Source organism: Limanda limanda, chromosome 3, assembly GCF_963576545.1.
Source record: "Limanda limanda chromosome 3, fLimLim1.1, whole genome shotgun sequence".
NCBI lineage: Eukaryota > Metazoa > Chordata > Actinopteri > Pleuronectiformes > Pleuronectidae > Limanda > Limanda limanda.
The window spans coordinates 29,118,917-29,143,704 of NC_083638.1; the positions used below are offsets into that span (position 1 = coordinate 29,118,917).

General features: G+C 41.1%; 1 protein-coding gene across 1 annotated transcript in view; it reads left to right on the top strand.

The window, feature by feature from the left end:
* The first annotated feature begins 2,248 nt into the window (after positions 1-2,248).
* Positions 2,249-24,788, top strand: part of LOC132998706 (protein MTSS 2-like) — a 56,661-nt gene continuing 34,121 nt past the window's right edge. Inside the window, exons 1-3 of the mRNA XM_061068444.1 lie at positions 2,249-2,317; positions 20,311-20,372; positions 20,996-21,069. Coding sequence (XP_060924427.1) covers positions 2,249-2,317; positions 20,311-20,372; positions 20,996-21,069 — 205 coding nt within the window. The remainder of the gene's footprint in view (positions 2,318-20,310; positions 20,373-20,995; positions 21,070-24,788) is intronic.

Sequence of the window (24,788 nt, forward strand, 5' to 3'; positions counted from 1 at the left end):
GACAATGTTACAACAACTTCATTTTCACTCTGATCAGTAGGTGGCGCTATGACCCTGAACTTATATTAATATATGGATGTGTTCAGGTCACGATTGTGATAGTTCGGAGCCGTTTGGATAATGCAAAGTGGATTTACAAAGTACTCAATAGGTGGCGCTATGACACTGAGGAAATAATGACACATAGAGCTGTGGTTTCTGATCATGAGACAGCAGTTTGGTGGTGATAGGACAATGCACAGTGGAGTTATGACAACATTGTCTCCTTTGCCAATGGAGACAATGTTGTAATTGATGTGCAGCGCAGCTGGATCCGTCGCCGCACATCAATGTTTACACGGTTTTAGGAATAGTCACATGGTATGATGAAAAGTTGAAATTCGATCTTGTTGTGATGACACCAACCTAAATTTTAAAGTTTATCTGATGAAAGCTCTATGATAAGTTTGGCAAAGTAAAAATGTGGAATATGGCTAAAATGGCCACTAAATCCAAAATGGCGGGCTTCCTGTTGCGTTTTTCACAATGCTCCTCGAGGCTTTTTTGTATGAATAGTCACGATACACCTGTGTTACGATTTTGGTGTAGATTGGTTATGTGGAAACCTAGGGGCTGGGTTCCAGGTGGCGCTGTTGAGCCATTTTGCCATTCCCATTTCAGAAATAATCCAGACTACGTACATTTTCACCACTTCCTAATTTACTGCAAACTTTAGAAGATTTTGGGGCATGTTGAAGCCGTCAAAAAGCCCATTCTATTGCCTGAATAATAATAATAAGAATCCTTTCAATTTCAATAGGGCCTCTCACCGTTGGTGCTCGGGCCGTAATAAGAAAACCCTGACTGAAAGGGTTTTCACCAATGTGAGAGCTGCCTCAGACAACTGCTTTCATATATACATACATATTTCAAATCAAGATAAGAACTGTTTTACATTTCGAAAAATCTATAGGTTGTTTACTATAAGATAACCTATTGATACAGGACACAGTGAAAGTAAAGCACTATCTCACAAGAAATTGTGGTTTAAACAGAATTTGGATAACTACTTGAAACCACATCTTGAATAAAAAATATTTATTTTAACCTGTAAATGTAAAAGATTTGCTAAAATAGCAAAGTACTCCATGAAAAAGATTGATGTAGATACGGTATGCCTTGGAGCCCACTAGGCAACATTTTGTGGTTATGACTGCATGGGTTTTATTGTCTCCAGTTTCGGAGCTGGGTGTTCACAGATGAAAGTCATCCGGAAAGAAAACATTTATCCAACTGAATGAATGAATGTATAATTTCCCACATTGACCAATTAAGTGTGTCTTATAAGAAATTAATTCATTGATCAGAAATGGATCACAGGTCACTGAGGGGTCATGACAGTGATATTTATAAAGTGACTCATCAGGGTCAGCAGGACACATTCCTACACACTGGCATACACTCCTCTGGAAGCTAAATCTATTTGGCATTTACCCCCTGCTCATTTTTTTCTGGTGGTCTGCGGTGCGCGTGTAAACGTGTGGTGTCTGGGCGTGCGCGTGGCCATGTGATAGTCCGTCCACAGTGGTCCAGCCTCCTTTTTTGTGCCACACTCCCTTTGCAGTAGCATGGATCGTATTACTGGCTGCTCTCCCTGCACCGCTGAGCCCACCGCCTCTGCACCAATCACAGCCTGCCCTTACCGCGCACATGCATGCACGGACGCACAGACTCGGACCCTCACCCGCGCACACCGTCATGACCCATCGCTCCGGTTCAACGCAGCTTCTCACATGCGTCCCCACAGACTCCGAGTAGCGCTCTCTGCGCCAAGGTGAGCGTGGTCTCTGGGATCCGATGTGAGCGGCTCACCGCCTGACTGACTGACCAGGAGAGAGAGAGAGAGAGAGAGAGAGCGAGAGAGAGAGAGAGAGAGAGAGAGAGAGAGAGCGAGAGAGAGAGAGAGAGAGAGAGAGAGAGAGAGAGAGAGAGAGAGAGAGAGACCATCTTTCCTCTCTCAAAACCCATCTTCCCTTCGCTTGGGAGAGACCGCAGCGCCAGCCGTTTGTTTCGGCATCTTCCTCTTCTCCTCCTCCTCCTCCTCATCTTCCTCGCTGTGTCTCCTCTTCATCAAGAGGAGGAACCGGACAGCCCCGTCGTGATTTTGTGGAAATACATTTTTTGCAATATTTTTTTCCGTGCTGGGTGTTGGTAGCGCGCAGTTGGTGCGCGCCTCTGCAAATTCCGGTGAATGGTGGATTTGGCAAACATGGAGAGCGTGGAGAAGGAATGCGGGGCCCTCGGGGGTCTGTTCCAGGCGATTGTCAACGACATGAAGGTAAATCAAACCCTGCATTTGTATCGTTTCCCGATTCCATGGTTAAACACATGTGCCTCAGAACAATCTCACTGCTGCCTCGGTCTCAGGGGCACGTTTTAAATGTGTGATACGCGCACACAATAATGAGCTGGTGTTGACTCTGGTTGTCTTTGACATTAAGATACAGTGACGACACCGTGTTAGTGACAGCGATGCGGCGGCCCGGTGGGTTGTTGGGACGAAACCCGCCCCTCCACCTCCTCCATCCAAAGGATGTTGGCTGCGTTGCGCATGCAAACGTCAGTGCACCCATTATCGGACGCACTTAACATGGCATTCAGCTCCCTTCCACCTTAAAAAACCGGAGGAGCACAGTCGCAGATTATCCAGTCTGATGTTTTCACTGAGGGATATCGAATGTGACGTTGGCCTGCCTATAAAAACCCTGTGCAAGGGATTGGTACCTAAATAAGCCAGGAGCAATAATAGCTCGGCACATTCCGTTACACAGGCCAACCTATACATGTGGACCTGGGTGGGTAATTGCTTGGGATGCTTCATCATCATCCTCATCATCATCATCATCATCTTGGTTACTCCCCGAGCTGGAGCCCACAGACATGACCCATGTATTTTCAGCCTCGCTACACTATCTCGCCTTTTCTCCGTGGTTGCTGTGCGTCTCTGTGAGAGTGCAGCGTCATTGATTTTCTGTCAGGCTGATATGGCAGCAAAACATGAAGGCGTGAGAAGCGGTGCAGCCGTCAGACACCCGGTCTCCCTTCATCCTTGCCTCTCAGTCTGTCTGTCTGTCTGTCTGTCTGTCTGTCTGTCTGTCTGTCTGTCTGTCTGTCTGTCTGTCTGTCTGTCTGTCTGCAGCTCCATGGCTCCAGCATGGCACCACCAGGCTTCACAGTAGGTCAGATACATGCACTTGTGCTGCCTCAACATGCTTTGAATGAAAGCTTCCATCATGGTACATGGTTCATGATATAGAGCCCCTCTGTGCTGTCAGACACCAGTGCAGCTCTACATGTCTGTCTGTCATTCCAGATCTTCCCCCTCTTTGTCTCTCCGGTCCCAGATATTGTGGCCTGTGCAGCCCCACATCATTGACAACGATACTGCTGCATTAGCAACAATATCAGTAAATGCTTTGTCCCTTAGTGATGAAATGTTGACACATTTGGTGTGACCCCAGTGGTAGAGGTCATAGACAGCTGCACTCCTAGTGAACAACAAGGAGAGATTATTGTCTTTTTGTTGTTACAGTGACATGTGACAGCTCCAGGATACTTTTACAGAATATTATACACAGAGCAAAAACCATGTCCAATCGTTAATATCCTGTAGAATATAGCAATGTATTGATATTTTTTATTTCAGTTCATCTTTATACACCATTTCATATTATGTAACTTCAATAAAATCATTTCTTTAGAAACATTTGGCATCTACAACGCTGGCAAATGATTATGGCAGAGTTTTAAAACAAAGAAGTAAAAGACGAAGCAGCAGCGGTTGAACTACTCTGACTTGTAGTGGCCAGTGTGCATCAAGAGCACTGGATCCTACATCTCCCACAATGCATCAGAGAGAGCTTCGATTCATTTGTGTTTGGTTAACATGGAGGGCTAACAGGATGCACCCTACCGCGCAGATCATAACCAGAGGCCGTTTCAAGGATTGTGTGCTAATGGGAAAATCATTATTCTGCCAAATGCGACCATTTAGGGACGATAACAGACTTGTGGAAATGATCATCGGTCTGAAAACCATTCAGGTTGGTTGCTTAGCAACATCAGCACCTATGACACAGCATCTGTGATGCTCCTTCACATAGTTCGGGATGCAGGGAAGAGCAGGTACTGCGGTACTAGATTTCACAATCAAATCTGCTTGTTTTTCAAAATATGTATTTGTGGGATTTTGCACAAGATGTACTGTAGCTGAATTGCCCCCCGGAGTACAGAGCAACACGGTGTCACGTTGTAGTTTATAGGAAGCTGTGGTTTCAGCTGACTAACTTCTCCCAGAACCAACTGACGTAATCAGGCTGTCTTTTCAGACTTCTATTTTCACAGTTTTTATAAGCAAAACAATCTCAAGAGCACTTTCACACGTTATTATAAAAAACAGTAGTTCTGTTTCTCCTGCTCTGACGCACACAGTGCAGAGTATAACTGAGTATTATTCAGTGTTCGGAGAATACCACTTTAAAGACTTCTTTCTCCGTCTTCATTTATTATTCACTTGGTTTCTAATGGTCCTGATGTTTGTGTTATCCAGTTCACTCTAAAATATATGGGTCACTACAACCTGGGCCAAAGGAAAAAAACCTGCTGGCCCAGTCTGGAGTGAAGTCGGTCTGGATTGATGGAAGCCTGAATCCCAGAGGAGACGATGAGTGAACGTCAGTGAGTGGATGAGAATCATTTAGTCTACAGCCTCTGGAACTCACTCTGGCTCAAAATGTGACTTCAGTCAGTGTTTGTAGCTCAACAAGACAGAGCCATTGTCAAGAAACAAATGGACCTGAAGTTTCTCTTCTCTGGCTCTTGGAAACAGTTTTGACAGCTGGGTTTACTCAGCGGATGTGATCAGATAATCGAGGTTGACAGATTGAGTAACGGATATCAGTGCTTGTGAAGGGACTAGTACATTTTATCAAATCAAACAGTTAGATGACATTGAAGCTCTTATTTTACTGCTGTTTTATTTGATTGCAGAAAGTGGCTTTGCATGGATTTAGGAAATGGTGAACTATGTCTTCACGATTTTCTTACAATTCACAGAGAACATTTAAATAGTCTCTAGATAAACTGATAATGCAAACAATGTAACCCTTAAGGTTAGTCCCATCGAATAACCTAATGAGAACAGTTGAAAGGCGTAGTTCACAAACAATTTAATATTCACTCATTATCAACTCACTTTGATGATGGAGGGTTGGATGAAGTGTTTAAGTCCACAAAACACTTAAGGAGTTTCAGGGGCAAACAGTGTAAACATGCAACCTCTTCTTCAGACGTAATAGAACAACAGGATAATATAACAAGCCTGTTTTTAGCCTAAAAATCTGCTACCAGAAGTATCTAAGCTAGCGGATGTAGCCACACGATGGTGTGTCCGAGGGTCCATGAACGCACATCGTGGGAAGATATCAGAGGACATTTAGGCTAAAAACAGGTGTAAATGACGCAGTTTCTAGTAAAATATGAATATCGGGACTTGCCGAATTGTATATGGAGGCATATTATGTTTTTTAGGTTTTTCAGTTTTCAGTCAGTAGATGAGTGCATTTTCATTTTTTGGTGAACTATCCCTTTAAGTGACAACACAGTTTATTTTATTCATTTTCTTCTTGTTGTTTATTGGCACGTCTTGTTGGTCATAGATTTGAACAGTTATCTTTGTCTTAACTTTATATATCATGGGTTATTTTATTCAATGGTCTAACAGAAATCATTACAGCAGTTTGAAATTTGGCATTACTACATTTTCTGGGCATTTTCACACCTTAAATCTGGACCATGGTGCAAACCAGGAGTCATGTTTTTGATATATTGTTTACATTTGATCCGGTTAACTTTGGTTTCAAGACTTAAAAACTTTTGTATGACATACATCTGTCCTATCGTCATCACCTATGTGGGCTGCAGCTAAACCTGGTACTTGGTGTCTCTATGTGTCATGCAGGCTGATGAGTTCACACGAAGAGCCAAACCAAATGTTGCAGTTCAGCAGCAGATTGACTCCAAGTCGTTTAGAAAGCACTTTTTCTTCCTCTTATCCCAACATCTTCCTCTTCCTCATCCTGCTCCTCCCCAGCTCCTCCCTTCCTCTTTCTCTCCAAAGCAGATCTTCTGCCCGAGGCGGTCAGTCCCTCCCTGTGTGTCTGCTGTATGTGTGTCATCTCTGATGTGTACAAGCTGCCTATGGTCTCTTTTGTTTTGTATGTACCAATAATCCCAAATCCTTATGGTGTTCAGGTCAAATCAACCCATTTAAGATTATTCCACAAAACAATTGTGTGTATGTGTGTGTGTTGGGTGCAATTTCCTGGAAAGTTACGATACATTGCCTCAAGGCGACAACTACATAATGCGCCACACACACACACACACTCACTCACTCACTCACTCACTCACTAACTCACTCACTCACTCACTCACTCACTCACTCACTCACTCACTCACTCACTCACTCACTCACTCACTCACTCACTCACTCACTCACTCACACACACACCCAGGTCACAAAGGTTTAACACGATGAGACACAGGGGTCATGTTCTGGGTCACAGCTGGCTGTGGACCAATGGATGCTGGTAATGTGTTGCCGACAACAGCAGGAGGATGGAGTAAAGAAGAACATTATTTCCTGGTCCCTGAACAAACAACAGATAGATCCTTTAAAAGGCATTTCAGTGTGTTTTTAACTAGTTACAGTTCTGCCCCTTCATCCCCTGACAGCAGGGAGATTTTGGGTGGAGGGGTGATTTTCTTCTTAGACCGAAAGAGCTGCATAAATCAGTGGCTGCACATTTTGAAAAAGGCTGCTGTGAATAGATTATTTTTTTCCCACCAAAATTGTGTCAACAAAACATGCTTTGGTCTATGTCTCAGGTGTTCAAATATACAGTCTAGTTTTTCTTCATTTTTATATTTCACATTTTTTTTAGCCTTTGATACAATGCGTTTCTTTGACATGGAGATCACATCGTGCTTCCTTATCACCTTCCGCTTGTCATCCTCATCCTCATTTGATGTGGTTGTTTGTTGTTAAGTTGTGGTTGTTTTTCTTATTATTCACAACAGATGCAGTCATTTTATTTTAATGCCGATAATATCCATGTTTTCTATTTTGAGATTAGAGGCACAGTCAAATACATCCTGGACAAATTCTGCTAAGTTTTTACAATTTTTCAATAATATATATTTTTATTTGGTGCTTTCAAATTATATTCATTTTTATGAATTTAATTTATTCTCTGCCTCACTCTGGAGTGTGTGTTGCCATGAAACACACATCTGGGTTAGAGTGTGAAAGTTCCACTGTGACATTGAGAAAATGTGTCTTTAAAAACTTTTAATTTGTATGTATTCAACTGTAGAATATTTGATTCCGATCACAAACCCTGCACGAAAAAGCAAACTTTCCCTAAGCTTTCTCTGGAGATAGATAAGGTCCAAAATAGCAATAGACTCGAACAGTGCATTTGCAGGTGGTTCTCAAAGTGAAAGTATAAATCAGCGTTTCAGGTTGACCAAATCTTCCTCAAACCTTCTCAGACAGGATAGCAGTGGCCTTTGATTATTGATTAATCTCACAATTATTATCTCAATGAATTGATAAACAGTTTGATTGATCACTCAGCTTTTAATTCACCTCAAAATTGCAGTCTTCTTTTCCGTGCTGCTGCAAAACACCTAGCTCCATGCTACCACCCTGCCTCGCGGGACAAAATAATCCATGTGATTTTGTCTTGCTCCACTGTCGCACCTTGTGGATTTCAGGAAATAAAGGTCACATTAAGTTTGATTTGAGAAGGTCTTTTTCCTGATCCCCTCAAATACCTTCAAGTACAATCTGACTAGCTCCAGGTGAAGTGTCAAGTGGCGTTCACTATCAACCTGGCTGTCATTGGGTAACCTTGTTCCTGGAGTTTACATTCAGGCTACATCCACAACACTATGTTTTCATTTGACAATGCATCAACTAGCAAATGGACACAGCAAAACAGAGAAGTTTGGAAACGCTGCTGGCCCTGTTTTAGTAAAACTCTTAGGCTGTCTTTTTCGTCTGGACAAGCAGAATGTGATCGGTGTTGACGTAGCTTTCCCGCATTCGTCACGTTCCTATCACATGACCCCCTCTGGAAGAAAACAAATAGAAACTTTGCTGACCCTGTTGTCTTTGCCAGCAGCTGTTGTGCAGTCAAATTCAGCATTTTACATTTTTTTAACTCCTTACATGCAGAAGAGATCATTCAAGCAATTCCTTGAACAACAGAACAAGCATGACCATTGTATGTGAGTTGTCCCTTGATATGCGATTTCAGGCCTGGTTGTATGGATGGGGATATAACAGAGTTTTAAATGCTATTTTCAAATGAAAATGTAGAAGTATGGTTGTAGCCATAGACTGTTCGAAAAATGAGCTAACATATGACTCAATACACACTGAATAGCACATTGAAGGGTTTCAGTCATACAGTGATTTTAAGAATGTCGTATTGTACGTGTTTCTACAAGAAGGAAGGAAATCGAATCCGTCCCGGGGAACAGTTTTGAGGAAGTACAGTGGACACTAGCACGAGGCTCATTAAAGTGGTAAACTGTAAAACAGCAACATCAGCAAACCAGGAGAAGTGGAAGTAAAGTGGTCAGTGGCCTCACAGAGACTGCCCATTGTTGTCGCCTCCTTTAAAATCCTGTGACAATGATGCCCTGTGACTCTGGGCCATGCTGCAGAACTGAAGATGCTCTGTAGAAGTGTATCATTAGTCCAGTCTGCGGTGTGTTTGTGTCTGTGTGGTCCAGAGGACTCCCACCGGAGGGCTGTTGTTAAAAAACAGAGGCCGGGATGCGTGTCAATAGAAAGCGGATGACAGAGACAGCTCTCATACTCACAAGTGCTGTACACATACATGAAGAGTTGACCTGATCCCAAAAAGTGGTAGCAGAAGCGTGGTGATGGACTGACTTCTTGCATGGCAAGCTAATCGGATAGTCAGCTGCAGTCACTCTTGAAAAGAGGTGTTATATAAACCTGGGTGGTGTGCCGCAGTTTATATGACAGCTTTCTCTCAGATACTTTTAGAAAATTGAACACTGGTTAAAACTCTGCCTGAATTAACTTCTCCCCCTTAAGAGATTGCAATTTTTGCAGCATCATCATTTCAAATGAATTAGTTTCAGTCTTATCTTTTCCTATCAATGTTGTGGTTCTAGGCTTTTGGGGATGCATCCCTTTAACATTCTTGTAATTAAAAAAATTCATCCCGCAAATTAATGTTGAAGGTGAGAGTAGGATGTAGTTTAGAATCAATGTAGTTTCCAGAGGAGCAGATTTTGAAAGTTAAAGAGGAGAGAGTGAGTTGAGGACAGGTAGCTCAAGATAAATTACCCTCATTGACATGCATGAAATTGTTTTTTATTGATTCACATGATTTCGACCTTGAAACATTTCCAGGCTCAGGAGTAAAAAAGGTGGCAGCAGAATCACAGGACACGTAAAGAAGCATCCCCCTCGTTAGGGCTCGTTAAAATCTCGGAAGCCGTCAGGGCCCCGGGGCTCGTTAGGGCCGGGGCTGAATGGTGAGGGCCGGTCGTGGGAGGCGTGGAGGCTGCTGGGAGCCGGCCAAGACAGCCTCTGTCACTGAACCCTTTGTCAGGCCTGTCAAAGCCTTCTCATCACACTCAGCTGTTCACTGTAAAACACACTGATGATTATGAACAGGACAGAAACCGGCCAGAGAATAACAATGAATGTGGCAAATCAATATTCTCTTGTTCATTTCAGAATGAAGCGACTGAAGGAAAACAGGTTCTCCTCATGCTCTATATATCACGTCTTAATTTTAGGAAGATGTGCTTGTGTTCGATGTCAACTCAGAGTCGTGTGGGCTTGCACAGTTGTCGTATCAGACTGTTAACTGTTAATGTATTAGTTTAAGTGAATCAATACCTGTCGTGTCTTTCATGCTTGAAGCTCCAGTATTGAGTTGAATGGTGCAGCTGCAGAGAAATGCAGAGGAGAAAAATTACAATGAAGCTTCTGCCTTCAGCCATAAAGAAACTCCGCCCCCTCCTGTCAATCAGCACTACATCTAATGGCATGTTCTACTACTGCGGAGCTCGCCTTGCTCCCTGTCAGCTCTTTAAATAGCTTTACATTAGAACATGTTGGGAGGACAACCCAAGAACGAACAAAATGTACACATTATGCTGCTTTGCAATAGAAAGTTCCTATTACACTGGTTACTTTGAATTGTTTTGTCCAACATTGTGCATGGTGCTAGTATTGCTGGAGAAAGCAGAGATTTATACAGCATACATCTCTGACCTAATGCATCTTTATCCTGTGGTGAAGAAAACAGTTTCTGTAGTAGGTTTGCAAATTTAACCATTTCTGGACTGATACTAGCTCCAGCCCAGAAGTAGGTTGATGTTGGTGGAAAGGGGGAATGTGGGTTTGTCCCTATTAGCAACTCTCAAAGTGGACAACGTTATTTTATCTATTAGTAATACTAGAATACTACTCAGGAGATCAGACACCTTTGCCAAGGCCCAACAGTTCACTTGAATTCCACGCCAAATCTGTCATGTTCTTTTGGCTACATATAAACTGTTGATTTTAATAGCAAGCCACAACTACTGCAAAATTAGGCTCAGATTATGTTGTCGTGATTTTTAACCATATCTATTCACAGGCTTCAGTTTTTAGGAAACATCCTCACAATCTATCTTGTTTGGATATCATCAGACTAAAGGTAGTCCGCTCCTTATCTCTGCACACATATCTCTAAGTGTGGAGGGTCACAGCAGCTGTTGCTGTCACTTACACTAAGTGGTCTGACAGACGCATCTCCAGCGTGCATCAACAGCCCTTTCACACGATTGGAGCAGTGGTCATCCCAGTGACTTTCACCCCAGTGAAGGAGAGGGAAGACACAGCTTATTGGCATCTTCATAGCTTTAAGAGCCGGGATGATTGATGGATGGCTAGGAACACACCATCCAATGAGAGCTAATATCGATGGACCTGCCTCTGTCTTGGCTTACATAATTTAGCTTTCTGTCCCTTGTGTAAATCTCCCTCTCTACATTTTGTGCTTCATTCCCGATCTCTGAATTGGCCTGACAGCTACAGTATAAAAAGGGGAACTCCACATTAAAACCAGTTTACTTAGCATCATGGGAATTTCACAATCAACTGCTTTTGGAGCTTGTAATTTATTAGAGACTAAAGTGAGGTTATCAGGGCCTCTTCTGCTTTGCTCTAAGCCACAGTTTTTTTTTCTCTTTTTATTTGCTTTACTCCAATTTTCCAATTGAATAGAAGTAATGCTGTTTTGGTGCCCACAGTGACAAATCCGTTTGGATTGCTCATAATCCAATGAAACCCCCCCCCCCCCCTTCATGTAGAGTTTTTCTTTGTGCATTTGTTTTTATTGCTTTTACATGGCTTGTTTATAGCTGTATTTCAAACTAATGCAAGTATCTGTCTTTTCTTCATATTTTTTATCTTTCATCCCATCACACATTAGCATGCAATTAAACAGCTGACTATGTGTATACATTTATGGCAACCTTTGTCTGTCTAATTGCATGACATTCAAGATTTTTGTTTCAGCACATTTATTTTGAGAGAACGTCTGTCATCTGCCGGAAATTAAAGAAGAAAAATGTAATATAATACAAACATGATCTATTCCTACCGTGTTCCACGTAAACTAAATTGCCCAAAATACCTTTGACACACTTGTAATATATCTCTATCGTCTTTTTGAACTCTTCATATCTATGATAAAGCCAGTTGACACCATTTGAGAACCGACTGAAGGAGAATGAAGATGTCAGTTGAGTGGTTGATCCTTCAATTTGGCTTGGGACACATTTGTGTACACACAGATAAAGGAATGTGGCAAAAGACCACCTAGAATCCAAGACCACGTGAAGGTTGTCTCTTTGATCAGGTCTCAATGACTGTTGTTGCATTCACCAATGTACATTTGACTTTGATCAGATCACTCAAGGTGCTTGTTCATGTCAGGTGTTAATGTCAGGTATGAAAAGAGCCTTTGATCTCTGGACTTCTATTACAAAGACACAACAACACACAGATGGTTTCCTCTTTCCCCTCATCACTGTGTTTAGATTGGAATTAGCTGATGCACTCCATCAATTATGCAGCAAGGCAGTCTCTGTCTCCTCATCTGCATGCTAATACCTCTGCTTCTGAAACAAAGTGCCAGCCTGTGTGCTGGGAGAGGTGATTTACTCAGCATGGTGGAGGAAATCATGACTCCAATTATCTTCCTATACTGCATTATACTTTTTGTCAACAACATTTTTAAAACAGGTATCAAATCAATACATATTAGAATTGCCTTCTTTCTCCCTTATTTGGCAAGTGCTTGAAATTTTAACCATAAAATATCTGCAGCTATGGCTCATAAGGCTGAGCGGTTTGTCCACTAATTGTAACATAGAAAATCTAAGGGTTGTCCAATTCCAGGCTCCACTAGTCTGTATGTTGATGTGTCCTAGGCCAAGATACTGAGCCCCAAACTGCCCCTGATATACAAATGGTATGTGTAAAAGATGTGCGATATAGATCTTTACAAAAATATACGTTTGCATTCTGATCTAAATAGCTAATGATGTCAACTGTTAATATTGTAAGGTATCTACCTTAGTAATTCAAGACACTTTGTTACCAGTGAAGTTACTTTAGAGTTTAACCAGGCCCCTCGATCATGTGTCATGGTCACATGATTTGGCTATTTTGCTAGTGATGAAAGTTAGATTGTAATAATTGTAGATATTGATTTTAGCCCAGCCCTAAGCCTAAAATTACATTTCAGATATTTTTTAGGGAATCAATTACATTTTAATGAAGTAATAGGAATGATTTCCTCTGTGGTATTAATTGGTTAGAATAAAACCAAGTTCAGATTTAGAATAATCACAATGATCGATATTCAGTCTCTTTGTGTGTTTAAAAGAAGGACAGAGAACTCTACCTGTCTATGTGAATCTAAAGCAGTGTAATGGTGCAGACAAAAGAGCCCACCATTCTGTCTGGAGACTGATAATATACAGCATTTCTTCTCTTTGGGTTATGTATCCTTCCCCAACCTTTATAAAAATGTGTTTGATCCTCCTATTTTCGATTATGCACATGAAACACTGTGAAATTAGCCTCTTTTGTTTGGTGCTTGCATTTCTTTTTAACATGTGAATTGGCTCGATTGTACAACAAAAAAAATCTGGATAATCCTTACATCCCCCCTCTGCCTGCCTCCACCCGCTCTCTCTCTCCGTCTCTCTCTCCTGCTGGATTTCCTCTGTTTTTCTGTCTTGCTGTGGGGGGAAACAAAGGGAACAAAAGAGCGAGAGGAGACAGTAAGCTTCTCATCCACTGTAGTGAGTGGTGGAGTGGAGCTGTCAGTGGACTGCTGGGCAGACTGGGTACACTGGTGTTGCTGTGAGAACTAGGCCAGAGGACTGTTGACTGAGCCACAGAGTCCAGAGTCCCGACCAGATGAAATGGAGGATTACTGAGAGAAAGAATTTAAGGGGAAAAGAGGCAAGAAAATAGTCAATTTAATGCTCTGTATCAGGGTTGAGGGATCATTAGTCGAGGATAGAGGAATATACGAGGGTCCCTGTACACTGTTGGATTTAAAACAGGAATCAAGTTGAGGGTAAAGGGCAGTTTACCTACTTTTTATGTCTTTTACGCACACAAAAAGAGTCATAACTCATTTATATTAGGAAACACAATTGTCATACATGTGATTGTAGATAAAATCAGATAAGTCCATGAAATTGATATATAAAAATTGGAAGGGGCACTCAATAGCATCCCTCCACTAAGGCTCAAGAGTCCCCTAATGGAACCACATTTAAATTCACTCTTCTTGATCTTGATTTTCAAATGTGCATCAAATTACGCACACTCATATATATATCATATCTTGAATAAACCTGATTTTAAAGATCCATGCATTGTTCTCTGAGAAGTCGCTGATGATATTGTATAGTGTGCGAGTATGTGCATGTGGACCCTGATGTAACGTTTGACCTGACATGTGACTGTGACTGTCATTTGCATGCACACGTGACACCCTATGTCACAATGTTAAAGAACGTTATCAACATCTGCACGTGACCAAAGTTTTGTGTTAATCCGTCCAGTAGTATTTGCCTAATCCTGTTTGCGAACTGACAGACATAGAGGCAGACCCACACAGAAACATAGCCTCTTTGGTAGAGGTAAAGACCTAATATCCATATGACTTCAGATCATTCCCATAATCATTATGTTTAGATGTTTTCTAATGTGTTTGAAATGTGTTCTTAGATGTCTTCTATAAGCTATGGTTGTTGTCTGCACATCCTTGGTTACAGAACAAACCGAAACTAATGTCTGTCCACTTTTCCCTACATAGACTGTCTGCAAAGACTGTTCTTAGACTTGTATACTGATCTCTGATTTGTCGACTGTTTCTCCAACTGTGAGTCAAAAAGGCTCAACATCATACCTTATTTAAGTGAACAAATCTGAGGGCCTTGTGCATTGAGTATAATGACATTTAATCAAATTTACTCCTTTCCCATCACCAACAAAAAGGTTTATTTTCCCCAATCATAATTATCTTGAGTGGCACAGGATGCAGTGTCGGTGCCCATGATGCCCAACAGTGTTGTGTGAAAATGCTGCAAAAACAATGTATTGTTTTTTTACAACCATTCACCCAAAAAATCTAAACTTGCCATTTTCATGGTGTAGGTTGCAGCTCGGACATTGTTGTTGTTGTGTCCTGTTAGTGAAGGGGACTAGAAAACAGTAACAATCAGAAAGTGGACAGCAGCAGGAGAATCCCACATGAAATATTTGACGAACGGCATGCTTATACCCAAAAGTCAGACTAAAGCATCACTAAGGAAATGCTTTTGGGTTTCACACTCACACACAATTTTAAAAGAAATTTCGGCATGAACTTAGTACTTTCCCAGGAACACCAGCTCTCTAAACTGTCCATTCATTTACAGATTTTTACTGTAGACATACAAGCACTGACACAATTACTAATGGCATTATTTACATTAGAACTGCATCAGCTATACCACTCTACAGGGGAGCAGGAGGTGTGTTTAACAGTGGATTTTGTGTTGAACTGTGCTTTCTGGACTTAAGAAAGAGACAAATGTAAAGCGGAAGTCGTCCTTATCAGGATAAAAGCTGTTTGCTGCCCAGAAGCCACATGTTGCAGTATGAATTAATTTACATTTGAAAAAAAAACTCAGCATCAGTTTGATATGGCATGAGCATTGTAGGCGGCTTTCAAGAGATTTGATGTTCTTCATAGCAAATGAATAGAGGCGGCAGCTGTACAGTATTTATCCTGAGAGAGCCAGCAACAGGGAAAGAAGAAGGAACTGAGGGTGTAAAGGAAGAAGGAAAGGAGAAATATAAATTTCTAAAGAATAAAAAGGAAAATACCTCTCTTTTTATCCCATGAATAGAATAAGAGACACTGTGATTGCATAACCGTGCCTCAATACATTAGAATCTGAAAGTAATTAGGAAAACAGGGAGGGAAGAAAGCTGCGATGAATCTTTAGTTTAGCTTTGTTTACACTGGAATGAATCAGTTCATCTGCATCTGTATATTTATGTGTGTCCGTGCATGTGTGTGAATGAGAGGTAATCATGCGTGCCCTGCTGAGTTTTGCTGTGACACAGGAAGTGGTGATGTAATAGTGCACAATCCAAAAGCTTTTTCACACACTCACTGTCTCCTGCTCTGCGTCTCTCACATGCTGATGTATTTGCCCCTCGGCCACCGTGATATTTGAAGTCACGCAGTCATATGAGAGCAGTTGTTATGGTTTTCTGGTCTTTGAGCTCCCTGGTTGAGACAAACAGACACAGACACATTTATGCAGCTTGCAGGCTCAGGCTGATTTCAAAGGATTCCTTATATCACATGCCACAGATCTTTGTACAGACAGCCTCTCTTTAATTCAGTGTAGATCAAGGGGCTGAGGACCTCTGGCCCGTGGGACATATATGAGGCAATTCATAATAAAACAAAAATAATGAATACAAAATGATATTCATTAATACAGAAAAAAAATCCCATTACATTAATAAAGTAACAAATTTGATTCTATAAAGTAACACAAAGTTGTAAGTATCATGTTCCTCTTGGTCAGGGTGAAGGAAACATTCAGTTTTAAGCCTATGACATTATAGCTGGTAACAGAAAGCTGAACTGAAAATAAAAATTTGTGTATTTTCACAATGTAACGTACGTGTCAATAAATTCAATTCCATTACACCTTAGAGCTCGGCCCTCGCAATGACATCACGCCCGAATCACCAGAGTTGATAATGTTCCAGTTGTACAGGAACAATGTTTACTTTAGCCAGTTAGCAATTGTTAGCAAAAACAGTTAATATTGACGCATAACGCTGCATTTTACGCATACTAACAACCTAGTAAAACATTCACAGGCAGTAATTGACAGTACTATGTGTACAGCACATTTATTGACAGAAGTGATACCAAACAGTAGAAACTACAACTTTCACTGCTGTTGATATACGGAGGGGCCATCTTGGATTTTGAAGGCGGGGTGGTGAAGTTCTCCGACCATTCGACTTGACGGGGTGCTCCGGTAGCAAACTTCTGACTCAGGGGTTGGAAATTCTCGCTCTGGTTGTTTTCTACTGTTTCTTTTCAGGATCCTAAACTACATGTCCAGTACTACTCAGGTCATATGCGGCCCGAAGCTGAATGCTGGAGCTGTAAATTCTCTGCGCATTGGTGTATCACCGGTAGCCCTGGCACGAGGCAGCTCTGCACCGCTGTCCTCTCCGCAGTGTATTCCGCTGATTCTCCGTCTTCCCTGCACACTTCTCCACACACAAACACACACACACACAAACACACACACACGCACACACACACACACACACACACAGACACACACCCACACATACAGATACACAATCAGAGCTAAAATGAGAGCAGTCTGTCTGCAGTCTTACTGATAATGTTAGTTTGCTCTGAATCTGGTGATGTAATGTAAATGTTCTGTATATAACGCTTTATTCTTAATGACCATTAAAGATTATTTTCATTCACCCACCCACACACATTCATACGATAGTGCATCTATCGTGTGTAGAATTTTCTCTATGAGAGGGGGCAATTTTGGGTGAAGCATCTTGCCTAAGGACATTTTGGCATGCAGAATGGGGAAGACTGGGATCTAAATGCCAACCCACTGGTTAGAGGGACGACCCGCTCCTCCCTCTGAGCCTCTTTTATTGTCTAAGACAAACCAGTTTATAGTGACTCTGATGTTGTAAACATCACTTTTCTGTTATAGAAACTGTGTATGATGTGAGGGATTTTTCAACAGTGACATATATATACCAATTGTTGTGGTTCATCTAGTCACTGAGAGTGTATATGTTAACTATTTTAAACCTATCGTCTGTATGGATGCATCCATTGGCTGTTGGGGTGATTGAATACAGTTTGCACAAATGTTAATAAACCAAGGTGAAAATGAGTCTTACTTTCTGCATAATAATGCCCGGAGGCTTGATGGAAATTATCTTTTTAATGACTGTTAAAAATAGATTAATTAATAAATAATAGTAGTCAAGCAATAATATATTTCATTTATTAGTAAACTACGTTTCCTAATGAGGTGGTAAACAGCAAAAAGGTTCTGGGTTCGGATTCTGCTTCGGCCGGGGTCTTTCTTTGTTAGCTTATCTCTCCATTCTCATCTTATTCCTCTGTTCAGTTGTTTGGAGTTACTTGAAATATTTATTTGAATTTGGATTTTGTTTTGTTTACCTGCCTGCCTGCCACCTGGAATACCTGTAAACCTTTATATTTACATTAGATTATCTTCATCATACATATCTGCCTACCAGCCGTGTCTACATCTTGGGTCTTAAAACCCTCAACCCCAACACACACACACACACACACACACACACACACACACACACACACACACACACACACACACACACACACACAATCATCTTTTGGTCACTTGCCACCAGACTCTGTAACTGGAGTGAAATGCTGGAATTATGATAATGAGGTTGAAGCATGCTCATCTGTTTATGTATGAGTGTGTGTGTGTGTGTGCAAGGAGTAGGGCGTCACTTCACTTTATCTCCCATCCACACTACTTAAGCTCTGCAGGGCACTTCAAACAGCCTGCAAGGGGAGGGATCTGTGTGAGTGTATGTGTGTGTGCGTGTGTGTGTGTGTGTGTGTGTGTGTGTGTGGGTGTGTGTGCGTGTGGGATGGAGGATTGTGAAGGGGTTACAATTTGGTACCATTGGGAAATAGGACTCTGATTTCAGACCAAATTAAGCCACATCAAACAGGCCAGATCAAAGAGAATACAGCCTCGACTGTCTGTGCCAGTCTGACATCATGACAGGATGCCCCACCCCTCGACACACACACACACACACACTCCTTCTCCTTCCCACCGCCCTAACTCACCAAAATTGTTCTCCACTATTTCCTGTGTTTTTACATCAGTTACTTTAAAAATATTGTTCTGAGGTTATTTGAACCTCATAATGAAATAAACTAAAAAAACAAAAGTAACACACAAATACACACACACACATACTCATACATAATTTGCAAGTATTTATCAGGGTTATAGGTTAACCTGGATCAAGTGTAATGTAATAATGTGCTGAGGGAGGCTGGGGGCTGTGTGATAGAGCAGTCAGTTTGGAGGAGGTGTGGGAGGATGGGGGAGCAGCAGCCATTAGAGACTCAGCTTTAGGTTTGAATTGTGTTAGCAAGGCTGCACCAGTTAACTCCTTTGATGCTGCCACATGTCAGTAGCTGTCAAATGTGTGTGTGTGTGTGTGTGTGTGTGTGTGTGTGTATAGATGGATTCAAAGGAGAGGAGGGGTGGCTGCTTTTTTTGTTAGAGATTCTTTGAACAAAGTGTGTGATCTGAAGAGCAGTCTGTATTAAGCTGTTTTGCCACCTAAACAATTAACAATAACTTATTCAGCACAATTCTTTACTTAAAAAGAAGTGTCACCAAAATGACTGTGAAGTATCAAAAGTAGTACTTATTCAGAATAATCTCTATGTCGATTGTTATGCTGTTATATTGATTTACCAATATTGATGCCTTAAATTGTAAACAACATTCAAATCATGCAGACAATTATCAACGGGTTAATACCCAAATGTATTCCATTTACATTATAACTAAACTGACAAAAGCAGCAAACCAGTAAATCTATTCATCAAATATCCGTTTCTATTACTTGTGGGCAATTACAACCATACATTTTGTATGTAAAATCAGGCAAGAAACTTGTAGCTTAAGCTGTCATACCAATGTAGAAGCAAAATACATACTCCATTGTTATATATAATCTAAAGAATACATATATTTGCCAATTTAAAATGTAATTGAGCAGTCCTAAAGTTCTTTATACCACTAAGGACACATTATGATGTAAACACTAAAAAAGTATGTCTGCATTTCATTTCAGTAAATCCTTTTGTATGGTGAAGGTTAAACTTCATTGATAAACATCAACAAAGAAAGGGAGATTACTATATATTCATAGTGATGGAGGGTGAAAAGATAAACTTTCATATGTAATTTCAGATACAGTTTTACTGCTAATGCAGAATTACAACAGTGCCCATATTAGTCATAATTCAGTTTGGTGATAGTGAAGTGAAATGTTAAAAAATGAAGTGTTGAAACTATTAAAAAAACAAAAATTTGTGGGACGTGCATCTTTTGAGAACATCTACCTCAGACCTTGGTGTGGCTGTGGGTCATTGGTCAGAACGATTGTCCCCGACCAGAGGGTCGGCGACTCGATCCCAGTCTTCCCTTGTCTGCATGCAGAGGTGTCCTTTGGCAAGATACTAAACCCTAAATACTAAACTAAATGTCTCCTTCTCATAGAGAAAGTGCTGCACACATGCACTTTTATGAATGTATGAATATAAAACCTGCACTGTAAAGCACTTTGAGTGGTCATCAGGACTACAAGAGTGCTTTATAAATACACACCATTTACCATCCAACAACATGAAATTACAAGAGGTGTCATTTTAGTTGGCTGAAAAAACCCATAGCACAAGACCTGTTTCTATCTTGCCACTGGCACCCACTGTGAATTGTATGATGTATATGAACATTTTATTTTAACATATCTTGTTGTCTGTGTGTTGCCAGTGCTCCTATCCTGTGTGGGAGGACTTCAGCGCCAAGGCCACCAAGCTGCATTCTCAGCTCCGGTAAGTTTCTCTGACAACTAAATGAAACGACCACCAAGGCTCAACAGCCCCCTGTAACTCAGTCAAAGTAAGCTACATTTATTTCACACACTTGCAGATTGGAGTCCCTTGTCAAGATCCCTGCATTATTCCCTATGAAATCAGTAAAAAAAATCCTGAAAAGGATCCCTGCCAAATTTTGACAGGTTTTTTGGGTTCCCATGTGTCATCAATCCATTCTGTTTTAGCTTAATCCTGCCAACAACACACCAAAACATCCTCTTTGGCAGATGTTATCAACAGTAATGTGAATAACAGAGTCAAACTTTCTCTTGATTCTTACCAAACATTACATATTTAAATTGTGTTACAATTCTGGCAAAAATGCTCGCCATTGACATTGACAAAAAGCTTAAACACAGGGAATAGTTGTGTGAAGGAAGTAACCACCCATACATACCATATATGTTTATAATATCTACTGCTTTCAAATTAATTTGCCCGAATCAGCAATACCATTCTTACAAAACCCGGGCAAAACCTAAACACTAAATATGCAGAATAAGCTAAAGCAGGTGCTCGTTACATGAAGTTTAATCATAATTCCATTTATCTAAAGTAATTATAATTTTCTGTTCATGTAGAACCACTGTTCTGGCTGCTGTGGCCTTCCTGGATGCCTTTCAGAAGGTGGCAGACATGGCGACCAACACCAGAGGTATGGTAACCGCTGTGTATTTGTGGATGCTGGGTGTGTGTGTGTGGATGTGTGTGTCTGTGTGTGTGTGTGTGTGTGTATAACCAGGTAGCAGCTCAGTTATAGCTGTATGCATTGGTATGTCTTATGTCATGCTCCTCTGAAGTGCCCTCAACATGAGAGTGCTATTAGGGGTCTTATTATATTGTTGCGATATTATCAGGCAGCCTGCTTAGTTCTCCTTGGATTGATGAAAGGGTTTCCAGCAGCAAAACATTCAAAGTTACATTCTGTCACAACCTTCAAAGCTGTTGCTTTGAAGCTGCTGTTTGTTGATAGTCTGTTTTATCTTTCAATCTGACAACGTATGAAGCCGAAAAACCCTGTGGTTTGTCTTTTCATTTCACCTGCATAAAAAAGCAGCTAACACTTGAAACTAGTAAAACATTAGCAGCGTTTTTTGACCTATACTACCTAGAAATGTTTGTCCCAGGAACTTTTTCCATGGAACTAAAAGTTCCCAGGAGACAGTTGTTTGCCTGTGTTTCCATTAGGCAAATTTGACTGCTGATGTTTAAACTACCGACAGCTATAACAAGCGGTTCCACTCCAGTCCACCAGGTGGCGTTTAGCTGAAGACTATCCAACAAGGTGGATGCTGTATAAATCGAGCAACAGTAGCAACAGTAAACATGCATGATAAAGAAGATCAAAGAAAAAGGATCTGGTGTGACAGACATAAGATAAAACATTTGAAACACTGATCAAGTCAGGAACACATTTTCTGTTTAATTTTTATCACAATTAATCTCAGTGCCTAGGAAACAGCAGGTATTTTAAACAGTATTACAACTCTGTGTAAAGTCTTTGTTAGCATTACATGCTGCTAGCTGCTGCTTCTCATTGGACTTGCCACGTTAGCAATCCACAGCCACAGGTAAGGGAAACCATGTGGTAAAACAGTGCTAAAAATGCCAATGTCAAAATTGCACCTATAAACATTCTGGTTTTCAGTAAGTTTCTCAATTTCCAGTTACTGGCAATGTCTGTAATTAAGCCATTACACTGTGGCAATGTGCTTTATCGCCTCTTGCTTTACACGCATCCTTGGTTGTTCTGAATTGGAAACCCATCCTTTGCAAAGGCTGTTGAGACTGTTTTGATGTTTTCAACAAAGCTCCTCAACATGGTGTTTCCCCCCCCCCAAAAGCTGCATTCAGCCAAGAGAGCTCACTGAACTCTATTGAATTATGGTCAATGGATTGTTTTTTCATGTCTTTTGGCTTGACACTCTTGACAGCCTTGATATTCTGTGTGTAGGCTTAAAGCTTGCTGCTAGTTTTCATAGCATGTGGGCCGAGAGCTCAGACAAAGGTCAGACAAACACTCACCACCCACTGAAACCCATCGTTATACTGCGGTACTACTGAGGGAAACTAGAAAGTCAACTGAGGCTGTTGTAGCACACTAGTGCAGCTGCCAGACAGTGTGTGTGTGTGTGTGTGCTTCTGTGTGTGTGTGTGTTTGTGTGTGTGTGTGGCCCCAGGTGGGATTCTATAGAGGAGGATAGAGGAAGCAGCTCGTGTTGCTTTTATAGGCCAGACAGGAAATGACCAAGCTCTGTCAGCTCATTACACAGGCCGCTACGGCTGCCACACATACAAACACACACACAAATGAGAGAGAGGCAAAAGTATAACAAATTATGTTGGCACTTGCATACAGCCTGTGCATCAGAGGCTCTTTGTACTTTCTGTACTGTTGAGTCATTCCTGTTGGAGTCCATTTGTCAGATCGCTTCACATTTGCTGCTCTTTCACAGTGTGTGATGTTCTCTGATAGATTTGTTAAATGGATGTCGGCAGGAGACGGCACTTATAATGATGCTCTCTGTCTCTTGCTACATCAATGTGCCACTTTATTATATAATGTGTGTGTGTGTGAATCAAACCCAAATGGGTACTGATGATCCTTTGCTCTACCCTTGTACCAACACTCTCATTTATGAGCCTGTATGTTAATAGTCTGTGTTTGCTTTCTGCTGTTCAAATGTTATGTGAACACTTTGTGAAATGTATGTTCTTATTTGCTGGTGAAAATCAAAAATTATTCATGATAAAGAAGAAATCTGGAGCTCAGGGTGCCCAGATTGTTGCAGTCTAGAGTCTCTGAACTAATGATAATGAGATTAAATCTGGTCGAATTGTACAAATCTGCTTTGTTACATATTATATAGAAAGGAAGTAACCTTCAGGTTTTTCGGCAAAGTGGTGTTGCTCTATGAATTGCAATGTTGTTTGCTCCATAACATCATCCAGATATTAATAAAGACTCTGAGCTGGCTTCTGTTAGCATTTAGAATTAGTTCAAGAACGATGATCAACAGAAACTTTCAGTGGAGTGTTAGGGAAAAGGGATCCTGAACGTCTTATGTAATAGTAAATTATCAAATCGCCCCTGTAGGATTATTACAATTCTATACAATAAAATGGGTGCTTACAATAACAAAGCTGTTTACTGCGTCACACACTATGCAAGGTGACCAATGGGAAATTGGGGAACTTGTGGGTTTGTCCTGCCTGGATCTTGGCCAGGCCTTGTTTTCTGTGGGGCCCCTAATGTTTTGTGACCAGTTACATCAGTTGTATTTTTCAAACAGATGAAGTTGGAAGCCTAGTGAGAAAAACAGTCCTGTGTATGTGTGTGTGTGTGAGAGAGAGAGAGATAGAGAAAGAGAGATATTTACCAAATGGGTGAATTCAGTAGGAAGAAATGTCCAAGTGTTTGTGAATTCCCTGGTTAGGGGTGAATTTGAGTGCACTTTCAGATGTGCTCTCCCCTCTTACAGCCCAAACTTTGTTTCCCCAGGGCAATCTGGTTTTGTGTTTGTGCGGTTAAGAGCGATAGAGAAAGAAAAAGAGATAAAGAGAGATAGAATACCAATGAAATGAAAGCAAATAAACAAACACGCAACATGCCTGCTTCTCTGATCTGGTCAGGGGGAGCTGTTTGTGTGTGTTTCATTATTAGTGACAAACAACACACAGGATTGGGTTTCTTGCAGCCTTTCGAAATGGTAGTTGCACGAATTAACTATTTCATGTCTTATTTGGAAGCTGATTTGCTTCTGCACTAAATAAAGCAGGTCCAACCACAGCTATGACAAGTTTTAAGCAGCCATGGTTTATAAGCCTCACTGGTCTTTTTGATGGAGAGTTTTGTCTCTCTGTTCAAATGGCCTCAATAATTTTGAACACGTTCATTCTTTATAAAACTATAGTCATTTTAGTATTTGTTTGATTGTCTGACCATTTGAGAACACATCTGTTAGTGTGAGATCTTGTCCTTTTTGTAGCTTAATGTAATTTGCTAAGCATCCCCAGTGCGTTGTTGCATTGACATGTAAGGATCATTTAAACCCAGATAACCAAACATATTGTTTCTCCTACCCGTCCACGTCTGGTGAATTGGGGCCATGTCTTTGTAGATGTTCAGTTGCAACATTAGATGTTTTCTCCGTTATCTCCGTCCAATTTCGTGATTCTTCACCTTATGTTGTGTGGCAGGCAAAAGCCTTGTGCAACATCTTGAGTCTTGGGTTTGCTTTGAGCACTCGATTGTACTTTTGTAACTCTCATCTCCACACACTTTTGAATAGGTGGTAAAATGAGTAAATGTTGTTTGAGTCTGTTGTGGTCTGCGACATATTTGCCCAAACTACATTTTGTGGGTCTAACCAG